At 52.7% G+C, this 12867-nt stretch overlaps 1 protein-coding gene across 1 annotated transcript in view; it reads right to left on the bottom strand.

Moving 5' to 3' along the window:
- The window catches only part of LOC116831852 (ras-related and estrogen-regulated growth inhibitor-like protein), a 4009-nt gene extending 3806 nt beyond the window's left edge, over window positions 1-203 (bottom strand). The window contains exon 1 of the mRNA XM_032792181.1: window positions 64-203. Within this exon, the coding sequence (XP_032648072.1) occupies window positions 64-178 (115 nt within the window). The 5' untranslated portion in view covers window positions 179-203. The remainder of the gene's footprint in view (window positions 1-63) is intronic.
- Window positions 204-12867: the final 12664 nt, after the last annotated feature.

The following is a 12867-nucleotide window of genomic DNA, read 5'->3' as shown; positions in this document are numbered from 1 at the left end:
GTGGGAGGGAAGGGGGCAGCGATCGGACGGGAGGAGGCGGGCTGTGGGGTGCCCGACACTCACCGGATTTCCCCACTTTCTCCGCTCCCAGCACCAGGATATTGGCTTCCACTTTGGGCTGGCTCCCTTCGGACATCCTGCCGGGCAGCTGGGGCGCGGGGCGGAGCTGAACGACCATCTGTAATCCCGGGACGCGGGGCAGGACCGGGGCGGCGCTGCTGCTCTGAGCCGGGGCAGCGCCGGAGCCGGGTTTATAGGGCAGAGGCGGAGCCGGGGGTTGAGCGACGGACACACCGGGACCGCTCCTGCCCCCCACCCAACCTCTGGCGCGCGCGCACACACACACAGACACACAACGCAGCACGCACACAGACACACAATCCAGGGTGCACACACACATGCACACTTTATTTTCACAGGGAGACACGACTAGAGATTTACAACACGCACCCGGCTCTGGAGGCACGCATACATACGCTCATTTTCACAGATTCACAACACACGCACAGCCCAGGGCATCCTTACAGATAGAGGCACACAGATACACAGACTCGCATTCACACAGAGGTATTCACACGCACACGCTCACATCACACAACTATTGAGTTTTCTCAGACACGCAGCTGCCCCAGGTATAACCCCCCCCCCCCCAAGTTCACCCAGAGTTGCACACAACACAGTTTCACACAGGCACACACATTCCTACACACTGGCAGGCTCACACATGCAGAGATGTAGTCACACATACACATACAGGTACACTTATATCCAAACAGACACAAAATTACAAACTGTTCCTCACACACCTGTACACATGCACAAGCAGTTGGCAAACCCACAGTGCTCACACACTGTCCTATCACACCGTGTCCCTTGCACACACACTGAAACACAGAGACATGCTCACACACACATGCACACTTTCCCTTGCATGCACACACTCACTTTCCTTTGCACGCCTACTCATACACACACCCACTTTCCCTGGCACACTGACACATGCCGACACTCTCACACAGGTACCTGCTTTCCCTTGTACATGCACTCTTTCCCTTGGGTGTGTGCACACTGACAATCTCCTGCGCACACCCACATACAGTCTCACACACACAGACGCTCATGTGCACACACACAATCTCATGCTCACACACATGCACACACAGAGAATCTCACACCTCACAGAATCTCCTGTGCACAAACACACACAATCTCTGTCATGCACAGTTTCACACACCGACTCTCTCTCTCTCTTTCACTCATACGCACACACAGACACAGACACACACACACACTGAGCTGAATGGAAACTCCTTTCCCTCTCTGCCTTTGCCCACCCTTTGCCTGCCCTCAGGACTCCCTGCTTCCCATCCAGAACGGTTCCTCCCAGCTCAGCCCGGCCAGGAAGCCATGTCATGCCTGGGCCTGCAAGAGTCCTTTTCACACCCTATGCTCCCCTGGCTGAAGACGGGGTGAAGGCCTGTAAAGATGTAGCAGTTTGGGCAGCTGCCTTTTCCCAGCTGGAAGCCCCAGCACCTACAGTTCTGCTGCACAGCCAGGGGCGCTCAGCTCCTCAAAGGTATTGAGGTGCCTAACTCCCACTGAAGTCAATGGGAGTTAGGTGCCTAAATACCTCTGAAGATCTGGCCCTTAGCCAGGGCTGGCAGTTCCACCAGGATTGGGGGGGGGGAAGCAATTCGGAGGCAGGGGGTCCTTCCGCGCTCCAGGTCTTCGGGGCCAATTCAGCGGCAGGGGGTCCTTCCGCGTTCCGGGTCTTCGGGGGCAATTCAGCGGTGGAGGGTCCTTCCGCGCTCTGGGACTTCAGGGGCAATTCAGCGGTAGGTCCTTCACTCGCTCTGGGACCCGCCGCTGAAGTGCCCCAAAGACCGGGAGTGCAGAAGGACCCCCCCACCGCCGAATTGCTGCCGACTGGGAGCACGGAAGGACACCCGCACAGGGTGCCAAAAACCCTGGCGCCGCTCCTGCCCTTAGCCCCTAGGAGGATGCAAGCACACCCAGAGACCACAATAAGAGGCATAGTCTAGGGCAGGGGTTCTCAACCTGGGGGTTGGGACCCCTCAAGGGGTCATGAGGTTACTACATGGGGGGTTGTGAGATGTCAGCCTCCACCCCAAACCCTGCTTTGCCTCCAGCATTTATAATATATTAAAGTATTTTTAATTTATAGGGGGGTTGCACTAGGAGGCTTGCAATGTGAAAGGGGTCACCAGTACAAAAGTTTGAGAACCACTGGTCTAGGGGGATTAGGAATGGCTAGAGCCTGTCTCAGACAGTGCCCAGGAGACATGCGACATGGGGGAAACTGAGGCACGGTGGGGAAGTGATTTGCCCATGGTCCTCCAGCAGGTTGGTGGCAGAGCTAGGGAGAGAAGCCAGGTCTCTGACTCCCAATGGCCCTGCTTCAGAGGCAGGTGCAAATAAGTTTCTAGGGGACAATGATGGAATTAACTGCCCTTTGGGGAATTTTTTTCCTAAGTCCACCACCCATCTCTGAACCCCCTGCTGGGTGGGCTAGACAACAGCTGGACAGACAGATGCCCTGCTGCTGAGTGAGGTGGGGATAGATCAGAGGCATTGGAAGCGCTAGATAAGTAGATGGGGTGTGGGGGAATAGAGAGCCGGGGTGCAGATGAAGAGAGAGAAGTGCATCCACAACAGTTTTCCCGGCCTTTTTTCTTTCATTTTAGAAGCCTTGGAAAGCTGGGCTCCACAGCAGACACAGCGCGCCTGGTAAAGGCAGGAATGCTGCTGCCATCTTGGGGCCAGGAAATAAACGAACTTAAAATGATTTCTAGCCAATTAGTATTAGCCTAGCTGCTCTGATTGATGCTGTGTGCCTCATGGCCCCCAAGGAGCGGAGAAGAGTCACCACACAGCGTGCTCTGGCCAGCACCCCGAACCTTCCCCTAAGCCAGGGGTTGGGGAGGCCTTTGCAGGGGAGGGGAGCCCTCGGGGAGCCGTTCTCAGCCACTTGAAGACCCCGTGACCCTGCTGGAGCGGCACAAAGGCGCCAGAGTGTGACTGAGAATCAGGCCCAGGCCTTTGGCATAACGCAATGGAGATGGGATTCCTGTCCCGTCTCTGTAGTTGTGTGTGGCGAGATGTGTGCTGGGATGGGGAGTCAGGACTCCTGGGTTCTTCTATGCCTATTCCGGGAGGAAACTGTGGGCTAGTGTGAGCCAGGGCTTCTGGGTTTTATTCCCCACTCTGCCACTGATTTGCGGCATGGCCCTGCCCAGCTCTGTGCCTCAGTTTCCCCACTTTGAAAATAAGGATAAAGATCTTGACCTGCCTCCTAGGGGAGGCTGCGAGGCTCGTGTTTATAAAGTCCAGTCTCAGTGCTTGGGTTGAGACCTCCAGCCCCTGCAGCTGTTTCTCACACACCTGCCAAATACCTAGCTCCAGACAAGTGCATGTGAGCTGGGGAGCTGGGAGCAGGTGCTGGGGGGATGTGTGTGTGTGGGGGGGGGGACGGTGTCGCGAGCGGTTCAAGCTTTGCCAAATTTGGGTTGGCATCTCCCGTCCTTTGCCTTCTCGTGCCTTCCACGCCGCTCAGCATGTGATGCTCAGCTTGGGCAAGCATTGCCCTTTGTGTCGCCCGCGCTCTCTGCTGCGTGTGCTAATTAGGTCTCGGGGTGGGGAGCTGCTTCTGACTGGTGACAAATGCTCAGTGCCTCTGATGCCTGTGTGCCTGGCTCCTGGTCGGTGTGTGCAGGGCCCATGTGCTGTGCAGAGAGCGACAGTGCTGTGTGTAAGTGCGTGCCTGTGTCTGCGTACGTGGCTTTGTGTGGATGGGGCTCAGTGTGTGTGTGGTTGCACATATGGCTCGGTGTGTGTGTATCTGGCTCGCTGCACGTGTGTCTGTCTGTGTTTGGATGGGTCTGTGTGCATTCATGTGTTTGTAAAGTTGTGTTAGAATGTGTGTGAGCAAGTATATTTGTGTGTGTGTCTAGGTGTGAGTGTATGCATAGGTTGTGTTAGAGTGTATGGGAGACTGTGTGTTAGTATGTGTGTAGGTGTTTGTGAGTGTATGCACAGGTTGGGTGAGAGTGTGTGGGAGACTGTGTGTTAACAGTTAGTGTGTGTGTAGGTGTTTGTGAGTGTATGCACAGGTTGGGTGAGAGTGTGTGGGAGACTGTGTGTTAAGTGTGTCTGTGGTTAGGGGCATGTGTAGTCTATATGTGTTTGTGTAGATCTTTGTGCATGACTGTGGTTGTGTGTGTGTTTGTGGCTGAGTATGTGGACGCCCTATGTGGATGGCTCCGTGGGTGTGAAATGGGGCGAGGGATGACAGGTGTGTCTAAGGCTGTAGCAAAATTTGTACAGTATATGAGAAATAGTCCGGGATCACGGATTACAGCCACAAGGGGGCAGCGTTAAGCTTAATTGTGCAGCCTTAACTTTGGCATTACTTTTTCCATTCTTCTCTTTACAACCTTAACAGCCTGTTTCCACTTCATCTCCAGGGGACCTCCCACGGCATGTTAACCCTTGTGCTCAACTATCTGCCCCAGCTTGAATTTAGCTCAGACACGCAGATTTCTTTCCACAGACCTGAAGAAAAGCTCTGTGTAGCGGAAAAGCTTGTCTCTTCCACCAACAGAAGTTCAATATAAGGACATAAGAATGGCTCTACTGGATCAGACAAAAGTGCCCAGTACTCTATCTTCCCCAGTGGCCAGTGCCAGGTGCCCCAGAGGGAATGAACAGAACAGGTGATCATCAAGTGATCCATCCCCTGTTACCCATTTCCAGCTTCCAGCAAACAGAGGCTAGGAACACCATTCCTGCCCATCCCGGCTAATAGCCATTGATGCACCTATCCTCCAAGAACTTATCTAGCTCTTTTTTAAACCCTGTTATAGCCTTGGCCTTCACAACATCCTCTGGCAAGGAGTTCCACAGGTTGGTCCAATACAAGCTATTACCTCACCCGCCTTGTCTCTCTAATATCCTGGGACCAGCATAGTTACATCACTTGGGGTGACCTGATAGCAAGTGTGAAAAATTGGGACACTTTTTTCCCCAGAAAGGAGTATAGTTGCCTATATAAGAAAAAGCCCCTAATATCAGGGTAGTCCCAGTAAAATCGGGACATCTGGTCACCCTAACAACACTGCAAACATTCTTTCGGCATCATTTTCATGTGGAACCCTACAGCGGGCATCCCACATGCCCCATCTTCCTCTAGGAACATTAATGTGGTCTGGCGGCCTCTGGCTGTAACTTACGGTGGGGTAGCGATCAGAGCTCTCAGCCTCCAGGAGCCAGCAGGTGGTGACAGAACTGCAGGAAAGCCCAGAGCACAGTAGCCAAGGAATTTGTTCCCTTTGGTGTCAGAGACGCTGGGCAAAAGAAAACCACAGGGTATTACCCAAGGGTCAGATTTGTAGCTGTAGCAACAGACAAGTGAGAGCTGGCTAGATCCAGGAGGTGCCTGTATCTGCCTTGCACCGAAAATCAGGTGCTGGCGGGGCGGGGAGGCTGCATTCAGCCAAGGGATGTTTTGCAGCACAAAGCCACATCGTTTATCATTATTCTTGGCATCGGCAGGAACCAATGTGCAGCTCACATGCTGGGTTGATTATTGGCACATTGAGCGTTGAGCAGGTGTTGCAACTGGAGGCCTTCTAGCCTCCTGCTAGCGGTCCTAGGTTGGCTCTGGGATTGCAACTTACCCCTGTGCGAAGGGCCCAATATGATCTCTGGGGATCACTGTACAGATGAACGTACCAGGCGCCCGCCAGGTAGGACCCCTACCCTTCTGCTGTTGGCTAGCCCAGGCTCCCCCTGCCTTAATGACTGGCAGCAGGGTAGCAGCTACCAGCGGTGGAAGCAGCCATTAAAGGGAGAAATCTGAAGATGGGGGAGTGAGGCAGCCGTCTGTCGGGTGGAAGGCTTCCCCTCTGTACTCCCAGCATAGCTCAGCTGATAAGCACAAGTTGGAGCGTTTCGGTCTGATGCAGCCCTGGTGGTGACTGTTTATGCTCCCATCACTTTCCCCCCTGCCTCGGTGCTACTGTTTATACAAAAGTTTCAGAGTAGCAGCCGTGTTAGTCTGTATCCGCAAAAAGATCAGGAGTACTTGTGGCACCTTAGAGACTAACAAATTTATTTCAGCATGAGCTTTCGTGAGCTACAGCTCACTTCTTCAGATGCACAGAATGGAACATACAGACAGGAGATATTTGTACATACAGAGAACATGAAAAGATGGAAGTACACACACCAACAGGAAGAGTCTAATCAATTGAGATGAGCTATCGTCAGCAGGAGAAAAAAAACTTTTGAAGTGATAATTAAGATGACCCATAGAAGGTGTGAGGAGAACATAACATAGGGAAATAGATTCAATTAGTGTAATGACCTAACCATTCCCAGTCTCTGTTTAGGCCTGAGTTAATTGTATCTAATTTGCATATTAATTCGAGTTCAGCAGTCTCTCTTTGGAGTCTGTTTTTGAAGTTTTTTTCTTGCAAAACTGCCACCTTCAAGTCTGTCACTGAGTGGTTAGAGAGGTTGAAGTGTTCTCCCACTGGTGCCGCAAGTACTCTTGTTCTTTTTGTTTAAACAAAGGAAGGGTTCCAATGGGAGGCACACGATGCTTATCTCTCACTCTCATTCCTCAGCTTGTTGCTGTGGCATTGGGGAACATATAAACTCTCAAGCGTCTGAACAAGTCGAACCAGCTGTACAGTGAGTACTCTGTGACTAGTCCCAGCTCTTTCTCTGATTCCCCCCCAAGGCCATATTCTCATCTCAGGGCGAAGCTCGAGTTGCTTGCTCCATTACGCAGAGTGCCCCGGATTTAGATCACATACAGTGCCCGGTACAACAGGGTCCTCCTCTAGGCCCTACTGAAATACAAATAACAACAATGGGGTCTGAGCAGCCCAGAATGAGAGGCCTAGATGGGAGCATCTCTGCTGCCTTGGCATGGAGAACGTCTGATGTCCTGCCACCTGCTCTCTCTGAAGAACGCAGCTCCAACCCCTGGTTTGGCATAACCCGGCTCGTGGGAAGGACTTAGTCCTGGCACAGGCTGCCCTCGCTTTTGGAACTCTGAATCTCTGCCAGAGGAGCTGCCAGATGTGGCAGCAATCCCTGAATAGCCCTCCTGCCCCGGGCTGGCCGTTAGTGTTGTGTCAGTGTGTGAGCTGAAAAGTGCACCATCTGAGAATGATTGCGTCCCACCAGTGAGGCCTTAGACTTAATGTACTGCAGCCTCTCCCATAAATTCCATTCAACATATCTGCGCCTTTCTCATCTAGGTAAACCGGTGCATAAATCTTTCTTATCTCATTCAAATATAGGGCCCGATTCGCTTCTCGCTCAGGATATGCCAGTACTGCAAGTGAAGGTAAGATTCCAGGTTAGGTGGTCATTCCCAGACTAGCTGCAATCTAGTAGGCTCCACTGAGCGAGTAGTGAAGATGTGACAGCCGAAGCTTCACTATGAGCTTGCAACCAGGGACCCCAGGTCCAGACCCTTGTTGCCGACTTACATTGTCGTCCATCCGACTATTTCTTTGCCATTATTGTTATCCATGCTAGTTGGATGAAAGCAAGCGTGGTTATACTTGTCTGCACTACAATCACACCTGAGTTTGCAGACTGGATGTTCTCTTCCACTCTCGTAAATCGGAAGATATGATTGTTCTGGCAATTTGCTGCAAGTGACAAACTTGATTGAGTGTTTTCGGAGTTCACTGCATTAAAAATGCAAATGTTTGTGTGTTACATGGGATTGTCTGTACCTTCTTTAAGGAGAAGTCTTGGCTAATGGAAACCCTGGGATGTGTTATGTCCTTCAAAGGATGCTTTGAAACAAGGGGTTAGACCAGTGATACTCACCGCTCAGTGATTCAGGAGCCAAATTAGTGATCAGTGTGACCCAAAATAGCCCCAGGAGGGGGAATGACCAAGGACATATTCAATATATGTATTATTCTCACAGCAAATAAGTTAATAACTTAGTGCAAGTTGATGGCTTAGTTGGCTAATAATATAGTCAAAGCATCTCGATTGGCTAATAACTCAGATTGGTTAATAACTAAATCACACTGTGTTTTAATATTGTGTGCTGCAAAGAGCTGCAGGAGACGCATTAAAGAGCCATTTGTGGCTCCATTGTGTTAGACAAACAAAGTGGCGGGATTCCCGGGAGATCCATGGGAGGCGGGGCATGCAAATGACCCACCTCTGGAGCCATTACTTTGAAATTGTGCCTTGAATAGAAACCCATTGTCTGGCTGATGACCTAGTCACGGCGGCTTGGAAGCCCCACTGGATGAAAGGAAGAGAGGCTTAGATCCAAGTTCTGAGTGAAAGGGGTATGAATGGACAACCACAGGCAAAACCCCTGTGTTGAGGTTTGAAGGACTTCTCACCAACCCAAGCCCTTGCTGGAGTGAGGGTGCGAGCTCAGGTGAGTTTAGTAGCATGCATGGAGGTTCTTTGATCATTTTAAATATGCTTTTATCTTAAGAATAAAAGTGCTTGCTTAGAAAGGGCAGTGTGAGAACTCTAAACCATGATTTAGGACTTCAGTAGCTCAGACATAGGTTAGGGGGTTGTTACAGGAGTGGGTGGGTGAGATTCTGTGGCCTGCATTGTGCAGGAGGTCAGACTAGATCAGGGGTGGGCATCTTTCAGAAGTGCTGTGCCAAGTCTTCATTTAGTCATTCTGATTTAAGGTTTCACGTGCCAGTCATACATTTTAACATTTTTAGAAGGTCTCTTTCTATAAGTCTATAATATAGAACTAAACTATTGTTGTGTGTAAAGTAAATAAGGCTTTTAAAATTTTTAAGAAGCTTCATTTAAAATTAAATTAAAATGCAGAGCCCCCCAGGCAGTGTGAGTGCCACTGAAATCAGCTCGTGTGCTGCCTTCGGCAAGCGTGTCATAGGTTGCCTATCCCTGGACTAAGTGGTCATAATGGTCCCTTCTGACTTAAAGTCTATGATTCTATGATTCTTATAACAGTAGTGTAGTGGGGTGGTCACCCCGCTCCTGCCCTGAAGGGCTTATAACAGCCCTGGGAGAGGGCTGGGGCGGGGGCGCGGAATCCAGGCTGATTGGGAGAAGCAGCCACAGATGGTGGGGCCAAGCCCCAATCAGACCACAGCTGGCCCTGTAAGAGGGCTGAGGGCCAGAGGCCGGAAGACAATCTCTTTCTCTAGCTTTAGGGAGAGAAGGACCTGGCTGCCTGGGGAGCCAAGGAGGGTACCTAGGGTGGAGCAGTGGTGGGGAGCTCCAGCCTAGCTAAGCCCCAGGCTGCAGGCTGAGTTAAGGCCCACAGAAAGGGTACTAGGGCTGCAGAGAGACAGTCCAGGAATAGGCAGAGGCAGCAGGTCTAACCCCCTTGCTGATGATTAGGGGTTTACAGACTGCAGTCTGCCCCAGTGAGCGGGGGCTAAATGACGACTGGCAGTAGCCACTGAGGCAAGGTGAGGATAGAGGGTTGGGGGTTCCCTGGGGTGAGGAGACCCAGATTGTGGGGGTACTGCTGGGGCAGAACCCCAGGGTAAAGGGTGCCGGAGTCCAGGAGGGACATGGGGACCAGGCTAGAAGAGCTAATTCCCATCTCTGACATAGGAGGTTATATGCAGGGCTCAGATTAGCAGCAAAATTACACGGGGTGCTGCCCCTAGGGCTTAATAGTTGTCAGAAATACGCCCCTTATTGCGCCGTGTAATCTGGTTGACTCGGTGCCTGTAGGACAGCGCTAGGCACAGGCTGTGTGCAAGAGGTGGAAAGCTGGGGCACTGAAACGGGGCTGGGGCAGGTGGCCCCCGCCCCGCCTTTTAAAAGGCCATAAGAGTAAGTGATGTGGGGGGAGAGAATTAAACGGGGGGCAGGTTCTTGGGAGGAAGAAGCAGTGTGGGAGTGAGGCCTTGGGAGAAGGGACAGCATGGGGGCAGGGCCTCAGGGGATGGGACAATATGAAGGCGGGGCTGCAGGGAACGGGCAGTGTGGGGGCGGAGCCTGAGGGAAGAGGGAGGGGCCATTGTTTGGGCACAGGTGGGTCCCCCACACAAACATTTTTAGGAGTCTTCTGCCGCTCCTGGTGGAAAGCCTCGGACATCTACTTGCCATCCACCTGCGCAGGCAATTTCCATCTTGTCAGGGCAGCTCTGTGATTCCCCTCTCGTATCTTGCTCTACTAAGCGGGAGTTTCTTTGCTTTGTTCTGAAGAATGTCTACTGCAACCCACCACCCTGTGCCCGAGAGGGGCTCTTTCCTACCCTGAGCAGGGACCATCCCTTTCTGGTGCATTACTGTCTTGCCCTTCTGAACTCTGCTACCCTGACCCACACTCGGCAATAGGACCATTTTCCTGTCTGTGCTGGAGGGGCCTGGTTCTCAGTCACACTCAGGGCTCTTTAGGTTGCAGTGATGGCCTTAAGGGACCTTAAAATAGGTGGAAATGGATCTCTGAGAATCCCCCCTGTGCAAGGTGATGTGGAGCTGCCCTGCCCCCTGTGTAAGTGAGAGTGGCCCCAGGGCTGCTCTAACATACAGTCCACTTCCCTTGGCCTCCTATGGCACCTGGGAAGCAGGGAACAGCCATAATGTTCTGCTTTTGGGGCATTAAGAAAAAACATCAGATATAGGCTTGCAATAAAATCATGAGCATTGGCCAGGCACCAATTAGTGCATCAGCGCAGGCAGAGTTGCAGCAGAGACCTGCGTGGAGCATGCAGAGAGGGCTGTGTTACATGCTGGGGTGCTGAGCAGCCTGGGCTCAGTGAAGCACCCCCTGGTAACACTCTGCTGGGCTCCTCAGTGGAACCAATCTCATTGCCTTGCGGAAGTGGAAGCTGTGACATCACAACTCCAGGGAGGGAGCATGGACTTGTTTTTAAAGCACATGTGGATGAGTCAAGACCGCTGGGCTCTATTCCTGCTTCAGCCACCGCTGCTGGGCAACTCACTTCCCTGCACCGTGCCTCAGTTTCCCCACTGATCTACCTGATAATGAGACTCAACTAATGCTCATAAAATGCTAGCGAAGGCTAAGACACCAGGCTAGGATTTAGGGGTTTAGTCCTGCCTCTGCCTTGGCCTTCCTGTAAAACACATGGCAAGACGCTTAGCCGCTCCTGGGTCTCCGTTCTCCAGCTGTAAAATGAGAGAACAGCTTCCTTTGCCTAAAGTTCTGTGGCTCAAGGATGGTGTCTGCTTCTCTGTGTGTCCAGCGCCTGGCACAATGGAGCCTTGATCTCCACTTCGATGCTGCTGTGAGATGAGATGGAAGCTGGAGAACTGCTGGATCTGTCTGCATCCATCAGCTTCCACAAAGAGTGCCTGTGCTATACATTATAGCCTGCCCCTTGTCTAGTCTTGGTTCCGAGAAATGTGACCCTAGGACCAAAGGGTGATGGCTGCAGCATCTGGGATCATGCTGCTTTCAGGTGGGTAGTTCCTATGCATGTAAGCCAGGCCCTCTCCATATTTTGCCGCCCCAAGCATGGCAGGCAGACTGCCTTCAGCATCTTACCTGCGGAGGGTCTGCTGGTCCTGCAGCTTCAGTGAACCTCCCGCAGCCCGAAGACGCAGGACCAGCGGACCCTCCGCAGGCAAGCCATGAAAGGCAGCCTGCCTGCTGCCCTTGGGGCGACCGGCGGAGCTCCCCCTGTGGCTTGCTGCCCCAAGCATGCGCTTGGCATGCTAGGGCCTGGAGCCGCCCCTGCCTGTGCTAACGCACTGCAAGGCCAGGCGTGGTGCTATACAGACGCATGGGGAGAGACAGCCTCTGCCTGGAGCAGCTTACCATCTCGAGAGAGCGTGGTAGTGTTTTGGGAGCTGGCTGGCACCTGGGATGGGCAACGCAGCAGGAGCTGGACCAGCCTGTCAGCTGCTACTGCAATCACTGGGGGCAGCTCCAGCATTTGGCAATGTGGCCACCCTCATGACAGCAGAGGCAAGGCAGCGAGGTGGCTGGGGAGAGCTTGGGTAAGTGCTGCGGCAAAGACACAGCATGAGAGGGGAAGGGACTTGGGCAGATTCACCCAGCCGGTCAGTTGCAGCTGGGATCAGAACCCAGGAGTTCCAATTTCCAGTCCAGCGCCCGACCCGCTCGACTGCGCTGTCCCCCTTGGGTTACGGACAGCCCCGCAGATTGCTTAATAATCTTTGCTGTCTCTCCTTGACCAGCTGCCACTGCTTCCCTGAGCAGATTAGTCCCAGTCCAGCCGCCTTAACCACAAGGCCTCGTAACTCCACCCTTCTCTCCATTCCAACTTCCCCCAGCCCCAGGTTACGTCTGACTCATGACTCATATACCATCACCACCAGCGGTAGCGATTCCGCAGGCCAAATTCACCCTCACTTTCACTTGTGGTAGCCCCATGGGACCGCACATGCAGATCCTGGCCCCTGTCGGATCTGAAGACCTAGTTTGCCAGCTTCGCTCCCCTGGCCCAATTCCTGGCTCTGCTACAGATTCCTCCTCATGATCTTGGGCAAATCACTTCCTCTGTCTCCATCCCCCGCCATCTGTAACACAGGGCTAGTCTGCCTGGACTATTAACTCAGTGTCTGGAGGGTGCTCGGGCATGATGGTGGGGGGCCCTACAGAGTTATTGATGGCCAGCTAGCACGCAAGCAGCCTCTGATGTATTTGCTAAGTGCGCTCAGTCCGGAGACTTGGGTGAAAGGAAGATACGGGGCTGTTCTCAGAGCAGTTCCATGCATGCCAGAGACTTACCGGATGACATCCCATGGCAAAATTGCCACTGTCCTCCATCCCTGGAAGGGGTTAGAGTCCCACTCTGCACATGATCTTCACCCACACTCCAGCCTTAGGCCCGCCTTGCTTTTCCCATCGCCACTGCACCCACT

This window comes from Chelonoidis abingdonii, chromosome 11, assembly GCF_003597395.2.
Source record: "Chelonoidis abingdonii isolate Lonesome George chromosome 11, CheloAbing_2.0, whole genome shotgun sequence".
In the NCBI taxonomy this organism is placed as follows: Eukaryota; Metazoa; Chordata; order Testudines; family Testudinidae; genus Chelonoidis; species Chelonoidis abingdonii.
This window is presented reverse-complemented; position numbering and strand designations above follow the sequence as displayed.